This window comes from Pipistrellus kuhlii, unplaced genomic scaffold (assembly GCF_014108245.1).
Source record: "Pipistrellus kuhlii isolate mPipKuh1 unplaced genomic scaffold, mPipKuh1.p scaffold_m20_p_18, whole genome shotgun sequence".
In the NCBI taxonomy this organism is placed as follows: Eukaryota; Metazoa; Chordata; class Mammalia; order Chiroptera; family Vespertilionidae; genus Pipistrellus; species Pipistrellus kuhlii.
Window position 1 is genome coordinate 5710387 of NW_023425493.1, and position 23770 is coordinate 5734156.

Below are 23770 nucleotides of genomic sequence, written 5' to 3' on the forward strand. Positions count from 1 at the left end.
ACAGGATGTCCAGCTGGCCCGCAGGGGGGCATGTGCAAGCTCTGGTCCCCCCCAAGCTCTGGCGAAACACATGTGGGGACCCTTACCCACAATGCTTTACAACGAACTCGAAGGTTCAAGTGCACGTTGCCTTGGAGGGGAGAAGTCACAGAGGCAGCCCATCAATGTGTCTGGATGAGCATGTGCGTGAGCTCACGGTCCTCTGGGCACCCATGGGCAGCTCCTGGGCCCACCGGAGGGCCAGGCCCAGATCACTGCCCTGAGCCACGGCCTCTATTCGCTCCACTCTGGGGGAGGCTGGGGTCCCCTCGGACATGGGCTGGAGCACTGATGTCCTAGGTGCCGTGGGGGTGGGGAGGCAGAAAGAGTACAGGTCCCCTCAGGCCAGTTACCTGGACTTGGCGATGAGCGTCTTGATCCTTTCCACCTTCTTCTGCTTCTCCTTCAGCTCCTCGGGGCTCAGGGGCGTGTCCGGCTCCAGGTCGATGTACCGCTCAGGGATGAGGACTTTGTCGGGGGTGGAGAGCTGTGGCGGGGTGGAGGGGGGAACCGAGGTCATCGCTCCATCCCTCTCAGGGCCCCTGCCCGCCCCGTCCCCCGGACTCCGCTCACCTCCTTGTGGATGTCCACGTCGTAGTGCTGGGGCTCCAGCTCCATCTTGCGCAGCCGGGCAATCTCCTCCCGTGGCGTCTCGTAGGCCTGCCCACCGGGCTCCTCCGCCCGCAGAGCTGCCTCCAGGTTGGAGATGTCCACCTCGTGGATGCTGCGGTGGCGACGCACCTGGGGACATGGGCACCTCAGCTTCTACTCGAGCCTTCTGGGCGCCCTAACCACGCGTGCCCCCTCTGTCCCTGCCTGGCGCGCCCGGTCTGGCTGCCACCCCGCGGCTCCCATTGCAGAGCCACCCTGCCCACTGCCAGGACCGGAGGCGGGACTTCATCAACATTTCTCACCAGCATTCGTCACCCCCGCCCCTCCCCCCTCATGCCCTTCCGTCGCCTCCTGTGACATATATTTGGGCAGCTGATTCAGTGTTTTACACTTAGTGTCTCTAACCACTTCCTATTATTATGGAAGTTCCAATCCACCAGCTGAGATGTGAACTGTTGGAGGGCAGGACCTATGAGTCACAACTTCGGCATATTTCAGAAAGAAAAGGTAGGCAGATGCCTTGGGCTCCTCCCAGCGCTGCATTTAACGGCTGTGTGGCCCAAGACTCCCTGAATTTCTCGTGACTTGGTTTCTCTCTCTTAAAGGATAGTAACTCCAAACCCGGGCTATTGAAAGGATGAGGCAGAGAACGGGAAAGGGACGGGGAGCTGAACTGAGCCATGCCAATGATCCCCGGCCCAGTGCTCAGCCACAGAAAGTGTGCTGGAAACGTTGGTAAGGGGTGGCCACTTGTGGGTGGTGGTTGGCGCACTGCCCTCTATTACCTGAATGGTATGTAATTTGGTTCAACCAAAATAATCAAGGCATTCCTGTGTGTGAGTTAGTGAAACACCCAGCCCGACTGGCGTGGAGTGTTGACCCATGAGCCAGGAGGTCACTATTGGATTCCCAGTCAGGGCACAAGCCAGGGTTGTGGGCTCATTCCCAATGTGTGTATGCAGGAGACAGCCAATCAATGATTCTCTCTCATCATTGATGTTCCTTTCTCTCTCCTCTCTGAAATCAATACAAATGTATGAAAAAAGAAGGGAACGCCTATAGCAGGATCTCCTTGCCCAGTGGGCAGAAGCCTCCCAGTGCCCAGAGCCTACAAGTGTACTTACCCAGGCAGAGAGGCCATCGGGGAGCCCATTAGCATTCCAGCCCCTCTTTCTCTAACCCCCAGCCTACTCCCAGACTCCAGCCCAGGCTGGCCGCCCCCGCCCCCGGGAGCAGGCAGTGTTGACCAATGTCAGGTCACGCTGGGAGGACTTACCACCTTGTAGGCGGGCCGGGGACTGGGGTCTGGGGCAGGGCTGGCAGGGAGCTGCAGGCTCCTCCGCTTCTCCTTCATGGAACCGCTCTGGTGGCGCCGCATGCGGTCGATCTGCTCCTCCACGCTCATCTTCACCTTGCCCTCACCGGGGAACACCGCGCTCTTGGGGCGCTCCTGCTGCGCGGGTGGGGGGGTGGGGGGTGGGTAAGGACACACATACGAGGCTCTGAGAGGTGCATGCCCTCCCCCCAGCCTTTTCAGCTGCCCTAATCCATTAAGATTCCCCTTCCTTGGGAAGTTGCCTGTAGTCAATGGAATAGCGGTCCCCGGAAGATATGTCCACGTCCTAACCCCTAGGACCTGTGAGTGTGACCTTATTTGGAAAGGGGGTCTTTGCAGGTGTAACTAAACTAAGGGTCTCAAGAGCATCCTGAATCAGGGCCACCCTAAAACCAATAATGGGTGTCCTCAGGGGGAGACAAGAAGACACATGGGGGAGGTGATGCGAAGTGATGCGTCCACAAGCCAAAGACACCCAGGATCACCAGCAATGACCATCCACTGGGCGGGAGGGGGTGGAGCCTGGGCGGGGGGGCGGGGCCTCTCCCTCATCCTCCAGAAGAGCCACCCCTGCCAACACCCCCAGTGCAGACCTCTGGCCTCCACACTGTGAGAAAGTAAACTTCTGTGGGTTAAGCTACCAAGCCCGTGGCATTCTGCTCCTCTCCTAGCGGCCCCAGGACCCCGACATCAGCTTTGGCCAGCACGCGACTCTGACCACTGGCTTCTGCCACATCTGTATGTCATCGTAGTAATTTTGCTCAGTATTTTTTTTAAAATCTTTATTATGCACACATTCCTGTCCCTTGGCACGCCTCCTTGAAGAAGACCCCTTGGCTGGGGCTGCTGGCTTTCCTGCTTTCTCTGTCTCCCACCTCCAGCCCTGGGGGTCTTGAACAGGAGCGACAGGTGGTGGACACTCAGAGCCCTGGGCTCCTGGCCTGACTCAGGCCCGCCAAGCCCCCAGAGCCCGCAGGGGTACTTACCCGGGCAGAGAGGCCGTTGTGGAGCCCATTGGCATTCCTCCTCACCACCCCCGATGGGGTCCCCTCTTCCTCAGTGGGCGACTTTGTCCGCGGGGGCACAATGCCAACTGCAGGGAGACAGAACAGCCAGTGGGCCTCATGGAGAGAGGAAGGCGAAGAGACGGGGCGGGGCTGCTTCTCAGAGAGGCTGGGTCTCACCCCCACCGTCCGTGGAGAAGACAGGCCAGGTGGGTGAGCACTCCATAGGTATGAGTGAGCACCGCCCTGCGCTCCTCTCTGACCCCGGGCCTCAGTTCTAGGGGAAGACGGGGCAGGAGATACCTTTGTTGAGAGCCGTCTGCTTGTCTGCCTCCACCTCTTGCCGGGTAGGCACAAGGCTGATGTCCCTCGACGTGTCCGGGGGTGAGGTCTGGTGGGACTCTCTCTTGCTTGGGTCGTAGCTTGCCTTGGGCTGGAAGAAAGGATGAGGAGGTGTTTCATGCAAGAGTGACTGCCAGGAAGGAGGCCCCGGCGATAGTTCTTTGTTTGGCAATGGTTGGCATGCAAACCCTTGAAAACCCGGGACAGGGCCACTCTGCGTGTGCCTGTTGTGAAGTGGACAGGGAGGCACTAGGCTGGCCAGGGCGAGGTCCTTGGGGAAGGAGGGCTCACGCCTCTGGGAGGCCCCTCCACTTGGCCAGTCCCCTCGGCAAGCACCAAGTGAGCCAGAGTGGAGGGGCCATCAGGCCAACGGTCTCTGAGGACTCTGTCTGGATCCTGCCCAAGACTTGAGCCAAAGAACCCGGTGAGCTTTGGGACCAGGGCCCTGGGGGCAGGAAAGGGGCACTCAGCTTGTGGCTCACAGAATCCTGAGGCCAGAAGGGACCTCAGCCATCATCTGCTCCATTCTGTGCCTGCCCCCTCCCCCACCCCCATCCCTCCGTCCAGTTGAAGAATCTAAGTCTCAGTGAGGATCGCAGAGGAAGAAGCCTAGGCCAGAGCTCAGAAAGCTCCACTCCAGCCCTGCTGGGGCACACGGCAAACAACACACCTGCCTTCACCTGGGACTGCAGTGCCGCTCCCTGCTCTGCCCACCTCGCCGGGCAGGCCCTCGGGACTAGGCACACTCCAGCAGCTGAGATGAGAATGTGAGTTTCCCAGTTTCGGGCACAGGATGTTTACTCACCGTGCAACCTCTTCCGAGCCTAACTGCACGCCTCTCCTGGATCTTCGCTAGGGATCCAGGCGAGAGGGGAGGCCCGAACAGGGAAGAGGGGGCCTGCACCCTTATATTCCAGGGGTGGTGGGCCCCAGAGAGGACAGAGGCAGAGACAGCATGGGGGGCTGGGGCCTGGGGTGGACAAGGACAGAACCAGTATGTGTGTGTGGGTCCCTTGATTCCCATCAACTGGTCATGCTGGCAGGGAGAAGGCCATACCACCACCCAGAGCCAGGGGCCCCCAGGAGCCTGGCACAGAGTAGAGCAGCAGCTCATTCCCCCATTGTCCACAGAAAGCAAAGAGGGGCAAGAGGGCGTGTGTGAGTGCCCCATCAGCCTCTCCTCATTCCAGAGTTTGCGCAGACAGAGGGCCCAGCAGAAATTCAGTGCGGGGATGAACACTGGCACGCAGAAGTGACTCCCTGTCCCCCCTTGCCCCTCGCCTGGCCTTCGGTCCCGTTCCCTCACCCCTGCCCTCCAGGACCCAAGGGTGCTGGGTACCTGGCCCCTGGCTGTCTCGCCACTGCAGTGCCAGGAAGGGGAGTTGGGGTACGGCCAGAAGTGGCTCTCGCTAGGGAGTGGAGGCACGGTGGGAGGAGACTCCAGGGGCACGTAGGCTTTGGGGAGGGGGGGCCGCGGTGGGCCGGGCTCCTGAGGCAGAGAGAAGCCAGAGCATTAGGAGGAGCGAGAGCAGGCGCTGTGAGAGCAGGAGAAAAGAGCGTTAGCAGAGGCAGATGCCGCGGAGACCCGGGGCCCTGGACCCAAACTCCCACCTGTGGCCTGGACACAGCTACCTGCAGAGCCAGCTGTGCCTGGCCCTCAGGCCCACTCCACTGAGCCACCTGCGCACACTCCCATCACTCCCATCTCTTCTCCAAAGTTTTCTCCTCGTCGCCACAATGATACCTTCCCACCCTGTACCTGTGCTACCGCCAGTGCCTCTGCCTGCGATGGCCTGTACCTCTACCTGTCCCAACGCTTCTCCTGTTCCTCTGCCTGTCCCAACACTTCTCCTGTTCCTCTATCTGTCTCAACACTTTGTCCTGTTCCTCTACTTGTGCCAAAGCCTCAGGTCCAGTTCCAGTCCCATCCTCTCTGGAAGAGCAGAGCATTTACAGTCTGAACCACATGGCTCAGTACTGAGACACACATCACCACGTGCCTGAGGCTGGTTTGCTGTCTATCGGCCTCAGTCCCCCTGGGCTCTGGGGCCTCAGAGTGGAGGCCGTGGGCATGCGGGGTACCCCGAGCGGGCCTCCTGCCACCCTCTCCCAAAGTAGAGCCAGTAAACACTTGCTAATCAACTGACTAGGAAATTGTCCCCCAGCTCTCACCCCTTCACCCCTGGAACAACCCTGGGTTTGAATTCCTATCGAGTGCTTGGTATCTTTGCTCCCCATCCTGGTGCTCTGGAAGGAGGCCAGGGATGCTGGTGAAGACCAGAGCAGGTACAGGAGAAATGGGAGGAAGGTCACACACTAGATGGGAGAACGCCCCTCAGGCAGAGGCACTCGGACTGCAGGCCTCTGGGGAAGACGGGGCACAGAATCTGTGTAGTTTCAGGCAAATGAGGACCAGGTCCTTCCTCCCCGTTTACCTTCTATTTCATTTCATCAGCTTACCTCATTGGACCCTGACTTGGTGGGGGACCCCTGAGAGCCAGACACCAGTGAAAAGGGGCTCAGGGGGCTGGTGAGGCTGGCGGAGCTGAGAGGGCTGGCAGGGCTGTTGGAGCTGTAGGTGGTCGAGGGGCCAAGGCCTCCTTGGGGGAAAACAAGAGGAGAAAGATGAGGGTGGGCAGGGGTGTGGCCTGGAGTATGGATGGCTATGTAGGTGGGGAGGGCAGGGCAGGGTTCAAGGACATGGGAGGGTCCCTTGAGCCTGCCAAGGGACTTGTACATGGGCTGGGCCACCAGCTGGGAGGTGTGCTGCGCAGGGGAGAGGATGTCAAAGCCAACCAGCTCAAGGTCCCAAGCTGAAGGAAGACACTAAGGTAGAGGCCTCAGACCATCCAAGGGCCGGTGGGCTTAGGGCCTGGGGACGCCCAGCTGCTCTTTTGACCTTTTCTGGGGAGAAATCTAGGGTATCAGGGTCAACAGCATCTCTGAGTGGTATATCCAGTCTGTTCTGGGGAGGGGAGGATAAGGGTGTCCTACCCACCACCCCAGGGTTCTGGGGAGGACTCTGGAGCCCTGAGAGGCCATGGCTGGTTCTGAGCACAGAGTGAGGATCTAGAGCAAGCATGTCAAACTGTGGCCAGTAAATTAGCCAAACCCGCTGGCCGTGAGTTTGACATGCTTGGCCTAGAGGGCGAGCTAGCAAGTGTGGGAGGAGCCAGGGCACAGAGCATTCCTGGTGAAGCCAGAGGCCTGAGGCTGGCAGGGGCGGCGCCCACCTCTGTGCTTGGCTGTGTCTGTGCCCCGGGACGGGTTGTTCTTCCTGAGCCCCTCCATCACGTCCTGGATCCTCCAGATCTCCTTCTGGATTTGCCGGTTGAGCACCTCGTTCTGCAACAGCCACAGAGCAGGTCAAAGGAAGTGACTGCTGAGGAGTGTCCCCTCCCTTTCCCCACCTCCCTTAAGCCAGCAGCAGGCAGGAACCCTGTGCACGAGGGAGTGTAACACACACACACACACACACACACACACACACACACACACACACACCTCCAGTACGCATACCAGACACATACACACACTCACACTCTCCAGCACATTCGTCTCTCTCCCAGGCGGCCTCTGTGTCCTCAGCCTCTATGAAATGCAGTTCTGAATGCTAACGAGAGGACTCTGTCATTAGGGTGAAGAGTCCCCTTAGATCATCCTGAGGAGCTATAAGAGAGTGGGGACCTGCCCCCGAGCCCCTGGGGGAGACAGGTCATGGAGAGGAGGCCCCACAGGTGGACATTCTAGGGTAGCCCCCTTTCCAGGCTGAGTGCTCCACTTCCCTGGTTTCCTTCAGATCCAGGTAGCTCGTCTGTAAGGCCCACCTCCAGCGTATGCCTAAGTGCTCATGGATTGTATTTGATGACAGCACCCGCTCTTTGAAAAATGATGGCCACCTCTAATTTAGCACCCCTGCCCCGGGCACCGCGCTGAGTGCTTTGCAGACACTAACCCTCTCTGGCCACACGGCTCTAGGAGGCCAGGGTGGCAGCTGTCTCCACTTCCGAGACGAAGGGACTCAGCCAGCCACCTGGGAGTAAGTTGTGCGACCACCACCCGAATCTGGGTCTGTTTGCTCCAAGAGCTAGTGCTCTTGGTCACACTTCCCTGCCTCTTAAAATCGCCCACCGACCCCCTGGGTCCTCAGACCAGGCTTTTGCCTCGCTCCACCCAACCAGCTGCAAGGCTAGGGTGGTAAGTTCTGTTACCAGAAGGAAAACCGGGGAAAGCAGGACTTAACCGCACCAGAGGAACGGCTTGCAATGCCAGCTAGAGAGGAGGCACAGAGGAGTGAGCTGGGCAGAGAAAAGACAGAGGGAGGCAGAGAACAACATGCCCACGGTCAGCGCGTCCATGCTTCTAACAAGTCCCAGAAAGGAGGTCTCTTCCTAATGCCTGAATGCAGCCTGTACTGCCTACTCTTCTGCTGTCCTGAGGGAGCGTTGTACGATCTTGTATTTCTATTTATGTCTGTTCAATCCTTCAGTCATACAACACCTGGCATCTAACGAGCTCCTGTGCTTCTCCTGGGCTCACTCCCTGCCATTTATGATGGAACTGAAAAAGAACCCCACGTTATCCTGAGATTTGGAGTCCCTTTGAAGTGGCCCAAATCTGGCCTTTGGTCTCAGAAACCAACTCTTCGCCTTTAGTCTGAAATCTCTAAAGCAAGAGCGGATGCCACCTTGGTCTCTGTTGGCCACAAGGACAATGGCAGACCCACAGCACACGCGGCCCCCTGCCTGCCCGGGCCCCGGTCACCTGGATGTCCAAGTTGAGCTGCTCCCAGAGGTCGTCATGCAGGGCGGAGACCTCCGACTCGAGGCTCTCGTACTCCGCGGTGCTGTTGGTCAGGGCCTGCACAGGGAGCAGTTACTGAGAGAGCAGCTCGCCCAGCACCCCTCTCCTCCTGCCACTGGGCCTGGAGGGCCTGGGGCCCGGGGCTGGCAGATCCGGGGAGGGCCAGGAGGAGAGTGCACAGGCCTGTGACATGCTAACGACAGCCAAGCACCAGCCTTACCAGAGTCACAAACCAAGTAAGAGAAAATAGCATCCTCTCCAGACACGTGGACAGGCCGGAGCAGGGAGCGTCGCTCCCTCCCCCTCCTGCTCTCCCAGATGGGGCCATGGACAGCGGAGGATGAAGGGAAAAGAGACGGAGGGAAGGGGGGTGCCTCTGGAGGTGTGCTCTCCTCTCTGGGCCATGCTCTCCGGGAGCGTTTGCTGCTTCCCTGAAAGTTATTACCCAGACTGTCAGCTGGGAGGGTCTGCCCCAGGCCCACAGGGATGACCAGGCAGCAGCATCGCTGCCAGGGTCCGGGTTCTCCAGGGGAGAAGCCAGAGCAGCCAGAGAAACAAGTGGCCTTGATTTCACGCCGACCTGGGGCAGGTATGGTTGGTGGAAAGTTCGCCGCTAGTTCCATGGAGACTGTGGGCGAGCAGCCTGACTTACAGGCTGTCTCCTTGCAAGGTAGAGCTCCGGTCTGTGTTTGTGTCCTTCCCCGGGAGCACCCTGCTCCGGCCCTCTGGGGAGACCGGGGATTCGGGGAGGGAAGGCTCTCCTGGCAGGTGCAGGCCTGCTCTGGTGACCACGGTTACTTACCGTGGTTGCCTGAGACAGCTCCACCCGGATGTTGATGAGCTGGTTCTGCAGCGACTCCTTCTTGTGCAGCAGCTTCTCTGGGTAGGCGGGCTGGCTCCCGAACATCTCCAGCTCCTGGTGGGTCCCCATCAAGGCACTTTCCAGGCTCTCCTGAGGGAAGGCAGGGGCGGCCGAGAGTGGCCCTGAGCTCCCCTCTTTGGGGCTGTTAGCATCCCAGGCCGATGAGTGGAGGTTGTCCTCACCCTGCCTGAGGCTCCCCAGGAGAGCAAGGGCAGGACAGAAGTTCAAGGAGGGCGAAGCTCTTGGCTTAGTCAAGATGGAGCTAGCAGCCCACACCTTCCCCCCCGGTTCTCCCCCCACCCCACCTGCCCCCACTCAAGGCCACCCCTTGATTCTCACCTTCTCAGCTCGGAGCTGCTGCACCAGCCGGTCCTGCTCCCTCACCACCTTGTTCTGCTCACACAGTTTGCCCAGCAACTTCTGGGGTCCCGAGAAAGTGGGGGGCAGGAAGGGAGAGAGAAGGGGTGAAGGACACGTTTGATGGGGACCTGGGACTTGGGTTGGCAGGGCCCGGCCTCTGGATACCGCCTCCTCTCCCCTACAGAGAAGCCTAGCCTGTCACCCTGACTTGGGGAACTCCTGGGAACAGGAAGGTGGTCTTTACCTTGGGAGCCCGACTCCCCAGAACCCACTGGGAGGGGAGGTGTGTTGATTCTCTGAGGAAGTGAGTCAAGAGAGGGCCGAACGCCAAACATTAGGCTCCTACACTCCCATCCTCTCAGGTCTTCTAACTCATGAGGGTTGGGAGATAACGTGGCCTGGCCCTCCTGGCCTCCTAGGGGATATGGACTCAAGGGGTAGGTAGGGTGTTTGAACAGCAGTCTCAGAAAACCAGCAAACAATGTAAATGGGCTCCATGGTCCACACCATCTAGTCTCCCCTCCTCTCGCCAGGGTCTCAGGATGGCTGATGCCGGGGTCCCTCGGAGGTCTGGTCCCTGTGTGGATGGAACCTCTCCCAGGCCTGCTGGGCGGATCTGCTCCCCAGACAAGGCCAGGGCAGCTGGGGAGGAAGCAGGCGGGGCCAAACTTCTCCTCCGGAAAGACTTGTGTTTTTCTATGCGCGCAGCTCTGTTCATGACGTTCCTCAGACACCCCTGAGCTCCTTCCCCCGGAACCAGATTGTGCCCTTTGCGCCTGCTAGCTCAAGGCCAGCTCACATGCCACCTGTTTTGACCCTGACCCACCAGCCCACAGGGTCTCACTCTTGCAGAACCTGCTATCGGGCTGTTTGTATAGGAATCAATGCTGCCACCTGCTGGCACCGGGTGTCTGCCGCTACCCTGAGGCTCCCAGAGGGCTGGGGCACAGCCATGTTCTTCTTGGCAGTTACCTAGGGACTAAGTCTGAGCTCCTGCAGGAAGCAGATCGCACTGCTGGAGACACGGGGCCTCGGGCTCAGGGGGAAAGGCACAGCCAGAGTGGGAGGCGGGGGGAGGGGGAAGAATGAGAAAAGAAGGGGGGTGAGGAGGGACAGGAAGAATGTCGTCTTTGCAGGGAGAGAGAACATGAGTCGAGTGTGTGAAGAGCGACGAGGAGAGAGATGGATGGAGGAGCTGAGGACGAGAACAGCAGCAGGAGGGGTGGAGTGGACAGAGGGAGCAGGAGCGCTGCTCTTACATCCGTATCCTGCTCGTTTAGCTTGTAGGTGTGGACGCTGTCCCGGAACACTTCTGGGTACGGAGGGACCTGCAGGAACACGAGGCCGGTTACGGCAGCAGGGCACAGAGGGCGTGTGGAGGTGGGAAAGCGACAACCCTTGCTCTGTTTTGGCCAGAAACCATCATACACCACCTCTGGTAGCTTTCACCTGGGCCCCTGAGCTGAACTAATTCTCTGTCCCCTGGCAGGGAAGCCTGGGACGGCCTGGTCTAGGCTCCATCCCTATTGTCCAAGCCCATTCTAGAAGGAGAGGCGCTGCTCAGCTCTGGCTGTCTCCTCTTTCCAAAGCTGTAGGACCTACTGCTGAGAGGGACTCCAAGTGTGTGTAGCTTCCAGAGGGCTTGTTGGTAACAACCCTGGCAGCAACAGTTACCCTTCAGCTGTGTTTGAGGGTCAGGCATGGGAGAATGGAACGAGCACTGGAAATGCTTGAGACTTGTTGACCTAGGGGACTGAATACCAGTCACAGGGCTGGTGCCTCAACCAGGACTGATACACACACAGAAGCGGCTCTGGGTCCGGCACATGCTCCCTGCCCTCCGTGACGCATCCGGCAACCACAGCACCCTTTTCACACCGCTGGCCTTGAATGGTTCCCTATCACACACCCACGCCCTCACCCCCAGCAATGCCTGTGGAGAAGATGCCAAATATAAAATAGAAGCATTAAAGAGCAGATCCATGGTCCCTGGCAGGCATGAGATGTGCTATTTTGATGGTTTGGGAGATGGGACGTGGGTTTGCCCGTGAACATGAAGAATGAAGGGAACACAGTGGCGTTGAAGGAGGGAGACCGGGCGGAGCCTGGGAGCTGAGGCCCGGCCGATGAGGGGGTTGGGCGGGGCAAGCCCCATCCCCGTGGGGTGACTGGACCATGCACAAGCAGCTGACACGGTGTTGACAGGGCCCATGCTGCCAGCAGAGGTCTTACTTGCATGAAGAGTTGGGCCCTGGGGGAGGAGCTCTCCACCATGCGGTTCACCATACTGATGAGAGTCTCACTCTCACTCATCTGCAGCAGAGGGAGGAACGGACGATTCACACTCAGACTCACAGAGAGAGACCTTCCCCACACCCTCCTGCGCTCGCCTGCCAGGACACGGAACAGGGGGGAGAAGGGGGGCAGGCCCTCTTGGGGGCACCAGCACCCTCTCGTTGGCCTCTACCATCACTCTTCCTCTGTGAACTCCCTCTAAGCACCAGCTCTGAAGCTGCCCCGAGGAAAGGCCACAGGAGGGAGCGGGGAGGTCCCTGCGCCCTTGCTCACAGCTCTGAGATGTCCCGGCCCAAGGACCACTGCCCCAGGGTGCCTGAGTATGATGGGTCTCGCCCACGTGGGTCAAGTGGGTCATCTCCTGGCCCCAGCTCGCTCGCATTTCGCACACTGCTTTGGTCAAAGACCACACTGGCAGTTGCAAAGGCCAGTCTCCCACCGTTTGGACTAAATGAAACCACTGGAAAAGAGCAGCTGCCTCTGGGCAGGCCTTCCCAAACACCGAGGCACGGGCCTCTCTCCCCAGCCCCTGCCCACCTCTTGGCTCTAGAGTAGGAAGGATTGCTAAACATGGTTTCCAGAGCTGGGCTGGTAGCATCCATGCCGGTCTTGGATGACGCTAGGGAGCAAATAAGGAGGCCAAAACAAGCAAGCCATGTTAAAGGGACACCAGGTATTGGAACACTGCTCTCCCAACACGTTATCTCATGGTTCAAGGATCACTGGGAACATGGGGGTTAAGGGGGAGACTATTTGACAAATGAAAAAGTAAGAAAGGCGAGGGAGGGAGGGATGGAGGGAAAGAGGGGGGACGAGCCAAACAAATTAATCAGAAATGCCATCATTTCCCCCACTGGATCCAGGGGGATGGCATCAAAAAGTGAGCCTATTAGGGAGCATCCTTGGCTATGTCCCTTTAACTCAATGCATCTGCAGGGGTAGGCAGCAGAGGGGAGGAGCACGGGAAAAGCTGTTTAGGGAGGCGAAGTGAGGAAGGGGAGGGGTAGGGCCATCTTAGGGCAGACCTTCTGGGTTCCCAGTTCGGGAGGCCGCCCCATGTTTGCCCCCGTCTTTCCAATCTGTATCGGACCCACGTGTATGTTCCTTGTACCATTTGGGTGGCAGTCCAAATTCGGCCTTGCTCCTGTGTGCTGTGGATGGGTGAGGGGCAGGTCCTACAGCATTTTAAAAGGCTTTCTGAAGATCTGATTGTTCTATCTCACTAGCCTAATTGGAAACTTTTTCTATGGCATTTAAAAGACTTTCAAAACAGCGATTATGACATAAGGTTGAGTCTTTGTGAAATAGGTAAGTCACCAGGACATCAACCACATTGTAAGGATCTGAACTAGAATTGATCATTGTCTTCTTAGAATCTGTGTGGGTGTATATTGTATTTACTGTGCATGGGGTATTCACATGGGTGTATGTTGACATGAGCTACCTATATGTCATGCCTGTGTCGTGTGTGTATGGAAGACAAGGCAGCTCTACCAATACATCGGCTATGAGAGGGCAGGGAGGCCAGGCCCTTCTTGGACATGCACTGGTCTCATCCCCCCACAGCCCTCCCCTCGCTTCTCCCCCGTCAGCCAGCGGATCTGGAGAAGAAGGAGAGAAGCAGGACTGGCCCCACCCAGGCCTGTACCCACCCTGGTGTGACTGGAGCTCTTTCAGCCCAGGAGGGGCCTGTCTCTAGGAAGACTCCTGGGTACCATCCTCTGTCTCTCTAGACTCTGTCTCTCTGAGGATGGTACCCTGGAGTCTAGAGAGACAGAAGATGGTACCTATCCTAGTACTTTATACATAAGAGAGAGCACCTAGCCCAGTGCCTTATACATAATAAGGGCTCTCAGTAATATTTGAAATTGAGTTTTAGAAGGAAAAAGAACAATAAAATAACCAGAACAGCAATTACCACTTATTGCCAACACCTGATAACGTGCTCTCATATGCATTCTTACTCGACTCCCACGATGCCTCCGGGAGGCAGGGCGGGCAGCTTCTATGATGACTGTTTTATAATTGAGAAAACAAAGGCCCAGAGAGACTAGTGACATTTTCAAGGTAAAAAACAACAACAACAAAGCAAAACTCCTTGTAAATGGCAGAGGTGGAGCTGAAGCTCTGGGTTTGGGGCGCTTATCTTGTCACACTGCCTCTTAAGAATACCTAGGATATCTGTTTAGTGAGGAGGACAACTCTGAAAGGTTATTTCTGAAGCCTTGCTGTCTGCACGGATTAACCGGACAGCCAGGCTCTGCGGATGGGCCCAGGGCACAGCAGAGCCAGCTCTGGGGCTGGGGGTCAGGGCTTCCAGGCCTGCTCAGGCTTGGCCTCCCAGTTACCCACGGACTGGACACCCCCTGGGACTGGACAACACAGGGCTGCTTTCTGGAACTAACTGCCTTCCCTGCTGACTGACATGCAGGTGTCAGCGCTTCCCATGCCCAAGGCCTCCTGCGAGATGAGTGACGAAGACACGAGGCCCAGTGAGGTGCTTGTCACGTGCTGTGACCAGAACCATAGTTACCGCCTCTGATGGCGGGCTTCTGCTTCTTTCGACAGCCCCGAGAGCACACCACCACCCCGATGGGGTGTGACCCAGGCTTCTTCATTTACTAGATGTTTCCGCGGCTGTAAACTAGGTCAAAGCTCAGAACCCTAGTCCATGCTCTGGCATGCACCAGCTATGTGCCCTCAGCCCACCTCTAGCCTCTCTGTGCTTTAGTTTTACCAGTTATAAAAGGGGAGACTCACAGCACCCCCCGCCCCTTGCAGGGTTTCTATCGAGATTAAATGAGTTAAGCCCTTGCCGATTTGACTCAGCGGATAGGCGTTGGCCTGTGGACGGAAGGGTCCCAGGTTCAATTCCAGTCAAGAGCATATGCCTGGGTTGCAGGAGGCAGCCAATCAATGATTCCCTCTCATCATTGATGTTTCTACCTCTCTCCTCCTCTTCCTCTCCCTTCCTCTCTGAAATCAATATATATATTAAATGAGTTAGGCTCTGTGTAGTGCTTAGAATAGCACTGAGCACAGAGGAAGCACCCGATTCTGGTAGTTGCGGCCATTGCTGTCGCTATTACTACCTTTATGATTTTCCCCACCACCCCAGACTTCCTCCCATGATCTGTAGCACAGATCTAGCATGAGAGGATGTGCTCAGAGAAATGCCCAGCGTGCTGACCCCTGGCTGTGAGTGCCACAGCCCCCTGAGCCTACAAGGCCAGGTGGCCAATGAGCAGAGCGCTCTGGAGCCCGGCCCAGGCAGCCCATTGCTTCCATCCCAGGGGAACTGTCACTGCCTCTTCAGGACACTCATCCGGGAACCTGGGTTGAAACGACTCCCTTTGTCCACCCTAGTGAATTCGCAGGAAAACGTATGCCGTGTGTGTATGTGAACCACAAGTACACTGAATCGATAAAGTTTTTAAGCCATCCCAGGACACGGCTGCCATCTGTTTGTGAATTGCAGAGTCTAACAGGACAATTTCCCAGAGTCCCGCTGAACTAAACCCTAGCATTTTAGGCCCAGGCATCTCATGGTGCTACTCTCCCCAGCAAAGATGCAAATTCCTGCCTGCCCCGGGGGCAGGCCCATCTGGCTGAACAAACAGGAGGTGGCATTAATTATTCATGGAGACATTTACATTCTCCTCTCCCCGGGAAACTCCCAGCTGCCCTAGAGAGCTCGGGAGGGAAGGGGTGTGAAGGCGCAAACCAAAATATAGGCCACTTTGTTGTGTCCTGGTTGTGCCAACAAAGGTTGTGCGATGGATGGAGGATGAGGAGGCGGGGAGGAGGCGAGAAGGAGCGGGGGAGGGGACAGGAGCAGGGGTGGCGAGGGGGCACCAGCTCTGCCTACCTGCTGATCCAAATACTCTAGGTTTCTTTGCAACTGAAGGTCTAACAGTTCATCCTACCCGTGGAACCCGAGGCCCAACGGCAACACAAACAAACAGGAACAGGACAAAAGAAAACAGTAAAAAGGAAGCAAAGCAGTTAAGAGTTAGCTGGGCAAGGACAGGAGGCCTCTCTGCCATGGAGTCCTGGGGAAGGGGGGTGGGGTGAGGGTGAGGGCAGGCGCCCAAGCCAGCCATGGAGAGACTCTGGGGCTCCTTGGGGGGCCCTGGTCGGCGGGCCCTTTCGGGTGAGGAAGAGCCACTGAGTCACCTGGTCAGCACCTCCCGCAGAGGGTGCCCAGTTTTCTGGGGAAATCTGCTGGCTCTGGGTGGGCGCATTCACGTGGGTCTGGCTGGGGTTTGGACGCTGGCAGAGGAGGAGAGGGTACGGAGGCTCCGTCCTCCCGGCCCGGCCTCCTCCACCCTGGCCTCCGGGTGCTGTGCAGAGAGGGGGACAGCAGCAGGCCTGGGGGGTGAGGGTTCCGCCTGCCCCTCAGTTCTGGTTCTCCAGGTGGAGACAAAATGTCTTAGGAAAAGACACAGCAGAGGGAGAGGAACGAGGAAACCATATGGGGCATCTCTTTTCCCCCAGCCCTGCCAGCCTCCTTCCCCAGAGCGGCATGCCAGGCCAGGACGAGCAGAAGCAGGTGCGATAGGGGGACAGGCCGGAGGGCTGTGCCTGCTGGGAATTCTAGCCCGAAAGGCTTCCAGCCTGCAATCCAAGCTCCTATCCAGGGCCCGGGACGAGCTGCAGGATTGCTCTGAGGCCAGAGGCTCAGGAACGACATCACAACGTCCAGACCTGCCCTTGCGTCTCTGCCCTGCGTCACAGAAAAGGGGCCTCTGGCACCCAACTCAGCTGGGGTCAGAGCCCTGGCCGGGGGAGGAAGGAGGTATCCAGAGGCTCCTAACAACCACACGGGCCAGGCAGGGGGCACAGAGCCCTCCCGGGAGGAGCCACCCTGAGCGGAGTGTCGGGGAGGAGAGGACATACCATCTTATCGTGAACCGTGGGGGGTGGTGGGTAGTTGTAGGGGTACAGCCCTGCAGGGACTGGCCGCCTGTCTCCCAGGGAATCATACTGGAAGAGAAAGGGGGTTGGAGAGGTGAGAGGGTCTGGCTGGGACTCGGACTTCCCCACCAACTGACGTCCAAGGTTAGGGAATATTTGCATCCTGTCCCGGAGCAGACTCCGAACTAAAAGGGACAACCTTGGCAATCTCCAGGGTGAGATCTTGGCCATGATCTGTTTAGTCCTTCAGGTCTGGACACTAGCGCCACGCCGCCCTCTTACAGAGAATGAGGGATCCCGGCATAATCTGGCCCTGGGCACAGAAAGCAACGTTCCTGCCGAGACTGATTTGGCTCAGTGGATAGAGCATCAGCCTGCGGTCTGAAAGGTCCCAGGTTCGATTCCGGTCAAGGGCATGTACATTGGTTGCGGGCACATCCCCAGTAGGGGGTGTGCTGGAGGCAGCTGATCAATGTTTCTCTCTCATCAATGTTTCTAGCTCTCTCTCCCTCTCCTTTCCTCTCTGTAAAAAACCAATAAAATATATTTAAAAAAAAAAAAAAAAAAAAGAAAGAAAGAAAGCATCGTTCCTACTTAGGGGGGACAAAGCACGTTCCCCGGGGCAGCTCTCCTGGGGACCGAACCCTAGGGCCAGAGGCTCCCCTGTCAACATGACAGCCCAGTGTCCCCCACGTCCCAGATGCCCCCGCATCGCCCCCTCTTCTCAGCAGGTGGCGTGGGGCTTCTGGGGGCCCCCCGGGGGTGAGGATGGGGGACAGGCTGGCGGGCGGCTCACCTTGGGAGAGCTGATGGACCGGCGCATCACATAGGCGGTGGGGTCCACGTAGAGGTCCTCACTGCGGGGCGGCAGGCGCTCGAAGCGGGCGCTGGGCGAGCGGACGGGCGAGTAGAGGCGAGGGCGGCCGTAGGAGCCCTGGCTGGGCGAGCGGGGCACCGAGTGGGACCGGGGCTGCAGGGACAGGCGGCGCAGCGAGCCAGAGGCCGCGTCCAGCTCGTCGTAGTAGACGGGCTGCCGGGAGGGGCTGGGGATCCAGACGGTGCCGCCGTCCTGCCGCCCGTAGCCGGCCGGCTCCTTCCACCCGCAGCCGTTGCGCTGGAAGGAGAGGCGCTTGTCCTCCAGGGCCCAGGGCGGGCTGACGCGGTCGTAGGCGGGCATGGAGCAGATGCTGTCCGGCCGCACGCCCGGCGGGTAGTACTGGTAATCATCCAGGAACTGGGAGGAGTAGGGGCCGCCGTACTCGGGGCCCCTGCGGGACACGGGATAGAACCTAGAGGGGCTGAGGGAGGAGAGGACGGTGTAAGACGTGGACAGAGCGGGCCCGGCCCTGCCCAGCCGCATCCCTGAGCCCTCCAGCCTGGAGGGGGGCTGGGAAAGGGGGTGATCGCGAGAGGGGTGCCTCGGGCTGGCCTTGGGAGCAGCCCGGGCACCAGGTTTGTGTCCAGAGGTTCAGGGAAGACCCCGTCCTCTGAGCTCCTCCCTCAACCAGCTCCCTGAGCTTCCATCGCTGTCTCTCTCTTTAAAAAAAAAAAAAAAAAAAAAAAAAAAAAAAATATATATATATATATATATATATATATATATATATTTTTAATTGATTTCTTACAGAGAGGAAGAGAGAGGGATAGAGAGTTAGACACATGGATGAGAGAGAATCATCCATCAGCTGCCTCTTGCACACCCCCTACTGGGGATGTGCCCGCAACCAAGGCACATGCCCTTGACTGGAATCGAACCCAGGACCCTTCAGTCTGCAGACCAGTGCTCTATCCACTGAGCCAAACCAGTTTCCGCCCATCGCTGTCTCTTCAAATGCAATGCCCCCGGGAGAAACTGGAAGCCCCATTAGCCTCCTCTATCTGCGAGTGGATCTATCAGATCCTGTCCGGGGAGGTGCTCAGAGGAGAGTGAGGGCCCCCGGCACAGGGGGAGGGCACGGAGGAACAAAGCGCGGCTCCCGCTCAGATGGGACCTGAGCCAAGGGAAGCCTTGCTCTCCGGGCAGGGCGGCGGCCGGCGCCAGCCCACCAGCAGGAAGCAGCCCCTGCCCGCGCTGCCCGCGCTGCCCGCACTGCCCGGCCCCCGGGCCCAGTGAGAACCTCCCCGTGTTTGAAAGCCAGTCCCTCGAGAAAACAGTTGGTTGGTACAGAGGGCAGAACCGGGGTCAATGAGTGGCAACACTTTGTTTCTTTTCTCTTTTGAAAAGCGGCCCATAAACAGTGGTTCTCACACAGTCAGGGCCGTTCAGGGATGGGGCTGGCGTGGCCGGTGACCACGAGCCTCCTGCTGGCAGCGACGCCGACACACAGGATGTTGTAGGGGGGCCAGAAGCCCGGGGGCAGATGTCTGTCAGGGACCCTCCCAAACTGCCTGCCTGCTTCCTGGGCCCCCCACACCCTGTGCAGAGACACTGGGTGCTCTGTCCCTTTCTCCAAAGGATGCAGATAGAGAGCAAGATCCGGCCGAGGGAGCCATGGGGGCAGCAAAGGACTTGGCCAAGCGGGGACCCTGGGCTTTCTTGGCTTCCAGAAGGTTTCCAACAGGGGGTGCCTCTCCTGTTACTCCCCCAGCCCTGCCCTTAGAGGCACCAGCACCCCAGACCCCTGCCCCTGCCCCCCGCGGGCCTCACCTGCGAAGGTCCTCGGGGGGAGGCACCCCCCGACGCAGGTTCACCCACTGCTGGAGCTGGCTCATGGAGCTCTTGCGCTGGGCGATCTTGTCGGGGTTGGCGTGGGGGGGGAAGCTCGGCCGGCGCCCCCCGCTCTCTGAGTCCTGAGGCGGGAACGCGGTGCTCCCCGGCCGGCTCGGGGAGCCGTACTGCCGGCCATTGGGCTGGGGGGGCCGCTCCCCGCCCCCGGGGACCCTCGGGCCTCCAGGGTAAGGGCTGCCCGGCTCTGAGGCTGCTTCCGGTCCGGCTGGGATGCCATTGGCTTTCGCCAGGGGCTCGCTCTGGATGTCGGGCCTCTCGGGCCTCCTCTCCGCCTTCTCGCAGCCTCGGCCGTCGCCCTCCCCTCGCGTCTTGGCCTCGGGCTCAGGGTTGGGGAAGCTGTTGTGAGGGGGCTGCTGCTGGTGGTGTTTGCTGGGTGGCGTGTTTTCCGAGTCCGGCTTCTCGTGGCTGCAGGGTGCCAAGGGAGATGGCGTGAGAGATCCCAGCCCCGCATGGAGCTGGGTGGGGGGTGGTACACTGGGAGGGAGGGAGGGAGGGGAGGAGGATGGGCAGAAAGGTGGCAATGGGAGCCGACTTTACTACATTGCAATTCCGTTGCCCAATGACTAGAAAAAGTCATCCGATCTGCCGGGGCGACTCTCTCTGCCCTCCAGGTCTCCCGCGGGCCACTCCACTCCTTCAGCACCGTGCCTCCCTGGGGACCCGGGTGGGGCCACACCGGGGAGGCCCCGGGCAGAAGCTGTGGCCTCAAACTGCACAGCATGGAGACATGCTAGTTCCCTTCCCAAAGCCAGCTTCTCCCGGGACTGATTTCTTGTCAGAATATAAGCTCCACGAGGCAGGAACTCATCAGAAGTTTGCTCCCTCGTCTTCCCAGTACCCAACTGAGTGCCACACACATTGCTTTTCCTAGTAGATGCTTATGAAATGATGAGCGAACCCCTGGAAGCATGCTGTCCCAGAGCAGATGCCAAACTCAAATGGACAGCCCTGCTGAGGTGGAATCTCATGACAATGTTCTCCCTAGAGTTTCTCAAATTCAACATATTCAAGCGTTGGTGTTGAGACATTGGTTGGTCAACATGTCTCATGCATGTGCATAGACTTGGAGACTGCACTGTGACACCTCCTTCTGGATCCCCATTAATATCTACTCAACACCAGTTCTAGGATAGACAGGCGCCTAGACTGCGGCTGGGGACGTGATGGGCACAGCCATGTGCTGAGTGCTCACGACATCCCAGCACTCTGCATACTGGCTAGTCCTCACAACGGCCTACGAGGAGGATCATGATTGCTGCCTCTGAGGAAAGGAAGCCCAGGTCCACAGAGGTGAAGCCACTTACACGGAGGTCACACTGTGTACGTGACCAAGCTGGGATTCGAACCCGGGTCTACCTTCCGTAAAGGCTATGAGCCTCACTTGCACAGCCCAGAAAAACTGAGCAAGTGACCCCGGCCTTTGGCTCCTGGCCAGGCCCCACCGGAACCCGGCTCTCTCTTGGCCTCCACCAGCTTGGAGAGCAGAGGAAGAGCCAGCCAGGGGAACAGACCACAGGCTCTGAGATGGCCTCGCCAGGCACCCTGATCTGTGCTCCTGCCAGCACACCGGGGTCGGCGATGGCATCGAGCGGGGCCCTTCCTCTCTCTTCCTCTCTCTAGCACTCCCCCCACCGAGGCCCTGGACCCTGGCACTCACTTGAGGCGCACAGCTTGGGGCACGGACTTCTGGGCTGGGGGGATCTGCACCCGGGCAGCCTCGCCCATGGCCTGGATCCAGGCCTCCTGCTCCTCGGGGCTCTCGGCGCTGAAGAAGTAGGTGCGGACGCCGGCGTGCTCGGCCTGAGGGGAGAGGCAGTGCGTGGAACTGGCCCCGGCCTCGTCCACCCAGCACACGGTCACCTGTAGGGAGAAGACACCGTCCCCACGGAACAGGTGGTCAGGAGGGCTGCTCCTGGGCCTGCAGCTCTTCTTCCCACGTGGGCAAGGGGAGGAGGGTGGCCCACGGGAACCCCAAGAGCTCCAGTGGGTGTCAGGTGTCTGCCTGGCTAGCTCTCTGGACACCACAGGGCAGCCCGGGCGAGCTCACCTGCCCCGCCTGAGGTGATTGGAAGCAGGAGGGACAATTACCATGCCCGCGCACCCATCGGATTCTATCTTTGGTATAAAGGGCAATTAGCCAGAGTCTGGGAGAGATCCCTGGGTCTCTGAGAAGCCAGCTCTGCCTCTTCCGTGCAGAGATGGCCTGGCCCTCTCCTGGCATGCAAGGGGCATGCACGCAGGCAGAGCACGCTACCTAGTCGGCGGCCACGAGCAGGTGCGGCGGGCGGGAACCCAGAAGGAAGGTCCTGTCCAGAGGAGGGTCCTCACGCAGTCAGGAGGAGGAGAGCAGAGAACAGGTCAACCAAACACCAGAGGGAGAGACAGAGACCACATGGCGGGAGTGGGGACGAGGGGAGGAAGCGGAGGCTATTCCAACAATCCCCGCCTGCTCGGGGTTACCACTGGGACCACAGCACCCAGCAATGCCAGCTCGGCCTGCCAGGAGGGGGAGCGCAGAGCTTGCACCAGGGAATCCGGGCTGGTGGAGAGAGAATTCCTAGGACTAACCCTCCCTCTGTTCCTGCCTAGCTCTGGTCTGGGGAATGGGGCAGAGGGGAGAGGGGGGTCTAATTGGTGAAACTCGAGATTTCTTGGGCGCAAGGACAAGAAGCTCCAGGCTAGGCTCCTTGTGGGACCTCGGCACCCCCACCCCCTGCCCCAGGTGAGACCCAGATCTCCCAGGGAAAGCACGTTTATCCCTCCCTGCATGGGATCCAGACATAATCAAGTCTCTGCTGGGGACCTCCCGTGGCCCTCTGACCCCTTGGGTGCTCTGGGTGTTAACAGGAGAGAAGACGGGGCTCCCCTGACCATGCGCCAGGGCTCTCCTGGGCAGCAAAGTCAAACCCACACCCTCCGAACACTCTCCCGGCCGTCCCACATTCCACCGCGACACTGTTCTGGCAGGAGCCCTTCCCAGCGAGGGCACATCCTCTGTGCCCAGCGAGGGCACATCCCTGTACCCAGCGAGGGCACATCCTCTGTACCCAGTGAGGGCACATCCTCTGTGCCCAGTGAGGACACATCCTCTGTGCCTAGCGAGGGCACATCCCTGTACCCAGTGAGGGCACATCCTCTGTACCCAGTGAGGGCACATCCTCTGTGCCCAGTGAGGACACATCCTCTGTGCCCAGCGAGGACACATCTTCTGTGCCTAGCGAGGGCACATCCCTGTACCCAGCGAGGGCACATCCCTGTACCCAGTGAGGGCACATCCTCTGTACCCAGTGAGGGCAAATCCCTGTACCCAGTGAGGGCAGGGCTGGTCCTCCTGCCCCTGGACCCTCCCCGTCCCCACCCTCAGCAGGGCCAGCACATCGCAGAGGCAGGGAGGTGCTGAGGAAAAGGCAGCGAAGCTGTGAGGAGGTGTCTGGGGGTTGAACTACACAGGGACTTGGTGACCAGGGCCGAGGCGAGCCCTCTGCAGTAGAAAACACAGGGGTGTCGCAGAGGAGGGACGCGGGCGGGACCCTGGGTGTGTCCCGGGGCTGGTAGGAGTGGGCAGCGAGTGAGCTCAACGCTCAGCATCTTGTGACCCTCCGAGAGCAGAGCGCTGCTCGGGCACCAGGTGCAGGGAAGGCAAAGGCACACTCTTTGCACTTGAAGAGTCAAGGTCAAGCTGGAAGACAGGACATGCCCCCGGGGAAACGAGGAGGGAGCAAGGGCCAGGGAACAGCTGCTGGCGACAGGGAGCGGGGCAGAGGGCCTGGGGAAGGCAGGGCGGCTGAAGGGCAGTGGGAGGAACACCCACCTGGAGCCAGAAAGGGGGACCAGAGAATGGAGGGAGGCGCCCCAGTAGGGTGAGGTCCACCAAGGGCCCCCCCCCCCCACAACTCCTCCCCGGGGCTGGGGCAGGAAGAGGTCCCGCCTTCAGCAGGGGGCCAGGCAGGGACAGTCAAGCTCATTATCAGCCACCCAAGAGTTTCGCTCGGTGGCCACAGCGGGACAAGCCTCCATCTGTGCCCGCAGCCCTCCCTCCCCTGGGGAGGGGCCTCTGAACAGCCGGGGTTGGAGCCCTCTGTGGCCACGGAGCACTGCTCTCCCGTTGGTTTAAAGAGGCACGAGCTCCTTGGGGGACAGGGAGGGAGGAGGGCGGTGAAGGCACAGCAGTGAGATCTGGGGTGTGTGGTGGGGGTGCCAGCCATCGGTATTCCTCCGAGGCCGGGTGAGCTCCAGCACGCGTCTGCACACGTGTCTGTCACACGGGCGGGTGACAGGCTGTCTGCCTGTGTGGGCGTGCGTGTCTGCTGTTGGCTCAACAGCTCGGCCCTGTTTCCACAGCGAGAGCCGGCTCCCCGGAGCCCGAGCTTTATTAATTGTTCATTCAGTTCACACCTCCGGCAGCCAGGACCCCGGGGGGCTGGAAACTAATTATGTGCAGGGAAGCCCCTCCTTGTCCCCAGAGCAACACC

General features: G+C 59.3%; 1 protein-coding gene across 22 annotated transcripts in view; it reads right to left on the reverse strand.

The window, feature by feature from the left end:
• PLEKHA6 (pleckstrin homology domain containing A6) overlaps window positions 1-23770 on the reverse strand; it is a 136059-nt gene that overhangs the window by 10209 nt on the left and 102080 nt on the right. For 9 of the 22 annotated variants that reach the window (XM_045583007.1, XM_045583003.1, XM_045583020.1 and 6 more), the window contains 18 exons: window positions 20956-21158; window positions 19218-19772; window positions 17367-17868; window positions 16553-16639; window positions 15522-15575; window positions 11591-11671; window positions 10618-10686; window positions 9338-9418; window positions 8939-9088; window positions 8098-8193; window positions 6567-6678; window positions 5794-5933; window positions 4673-4822; window positions 3295-3424; window positions 2974-3080; window positions 1928-2104; window positions 613-780; window positions 393-526 (listed from right to left, as the gene is read on the reverse strand). In XM_045583007.1, the coding sequence (XP_045438963.1) occupies window positions 393-526; window positions 613-780; window positions 1928-2104; window positions 2974-3080; window positions 3295-3424; window positions 4673-4822; window positions 5794-5933; window positions 6567-6678; window positions 8098-8193; window positions 8939-9088; window positions 9338-9418; window positions 10618-10686; window positions 11591-11671; window positions 15522-15575; window positions 16553-16639; window positions 17367-17868; window positions 19218-19772; window positions 20956-21158 (2996 nt within the window). Of the gene's footprint in view, window positions 1-392; window positions 527-612; window positions 781-1927; window positions 2105-2973; window positions 3081-3294; window positions 3425-4672; window positions 4823-5793; window positions 5934-6566; window positions 6679-8097; window positions 8194-8938; window positions 9089-9337; window positions 9419-10617; window positions 10687-11590; window positions 11672-15521; window positions 15576-16552; window positions 16640-17366; window positions 17869-19217; window positions 19773-20955; window positions 21159-21552; window positions 22235-23770 lie in introns of those variants that run through there. The other 13 variants (XM_045583021.1, XM_045583004.1, XM_045583006.1 and 10 more) reach the window with 13 other exon arrangements.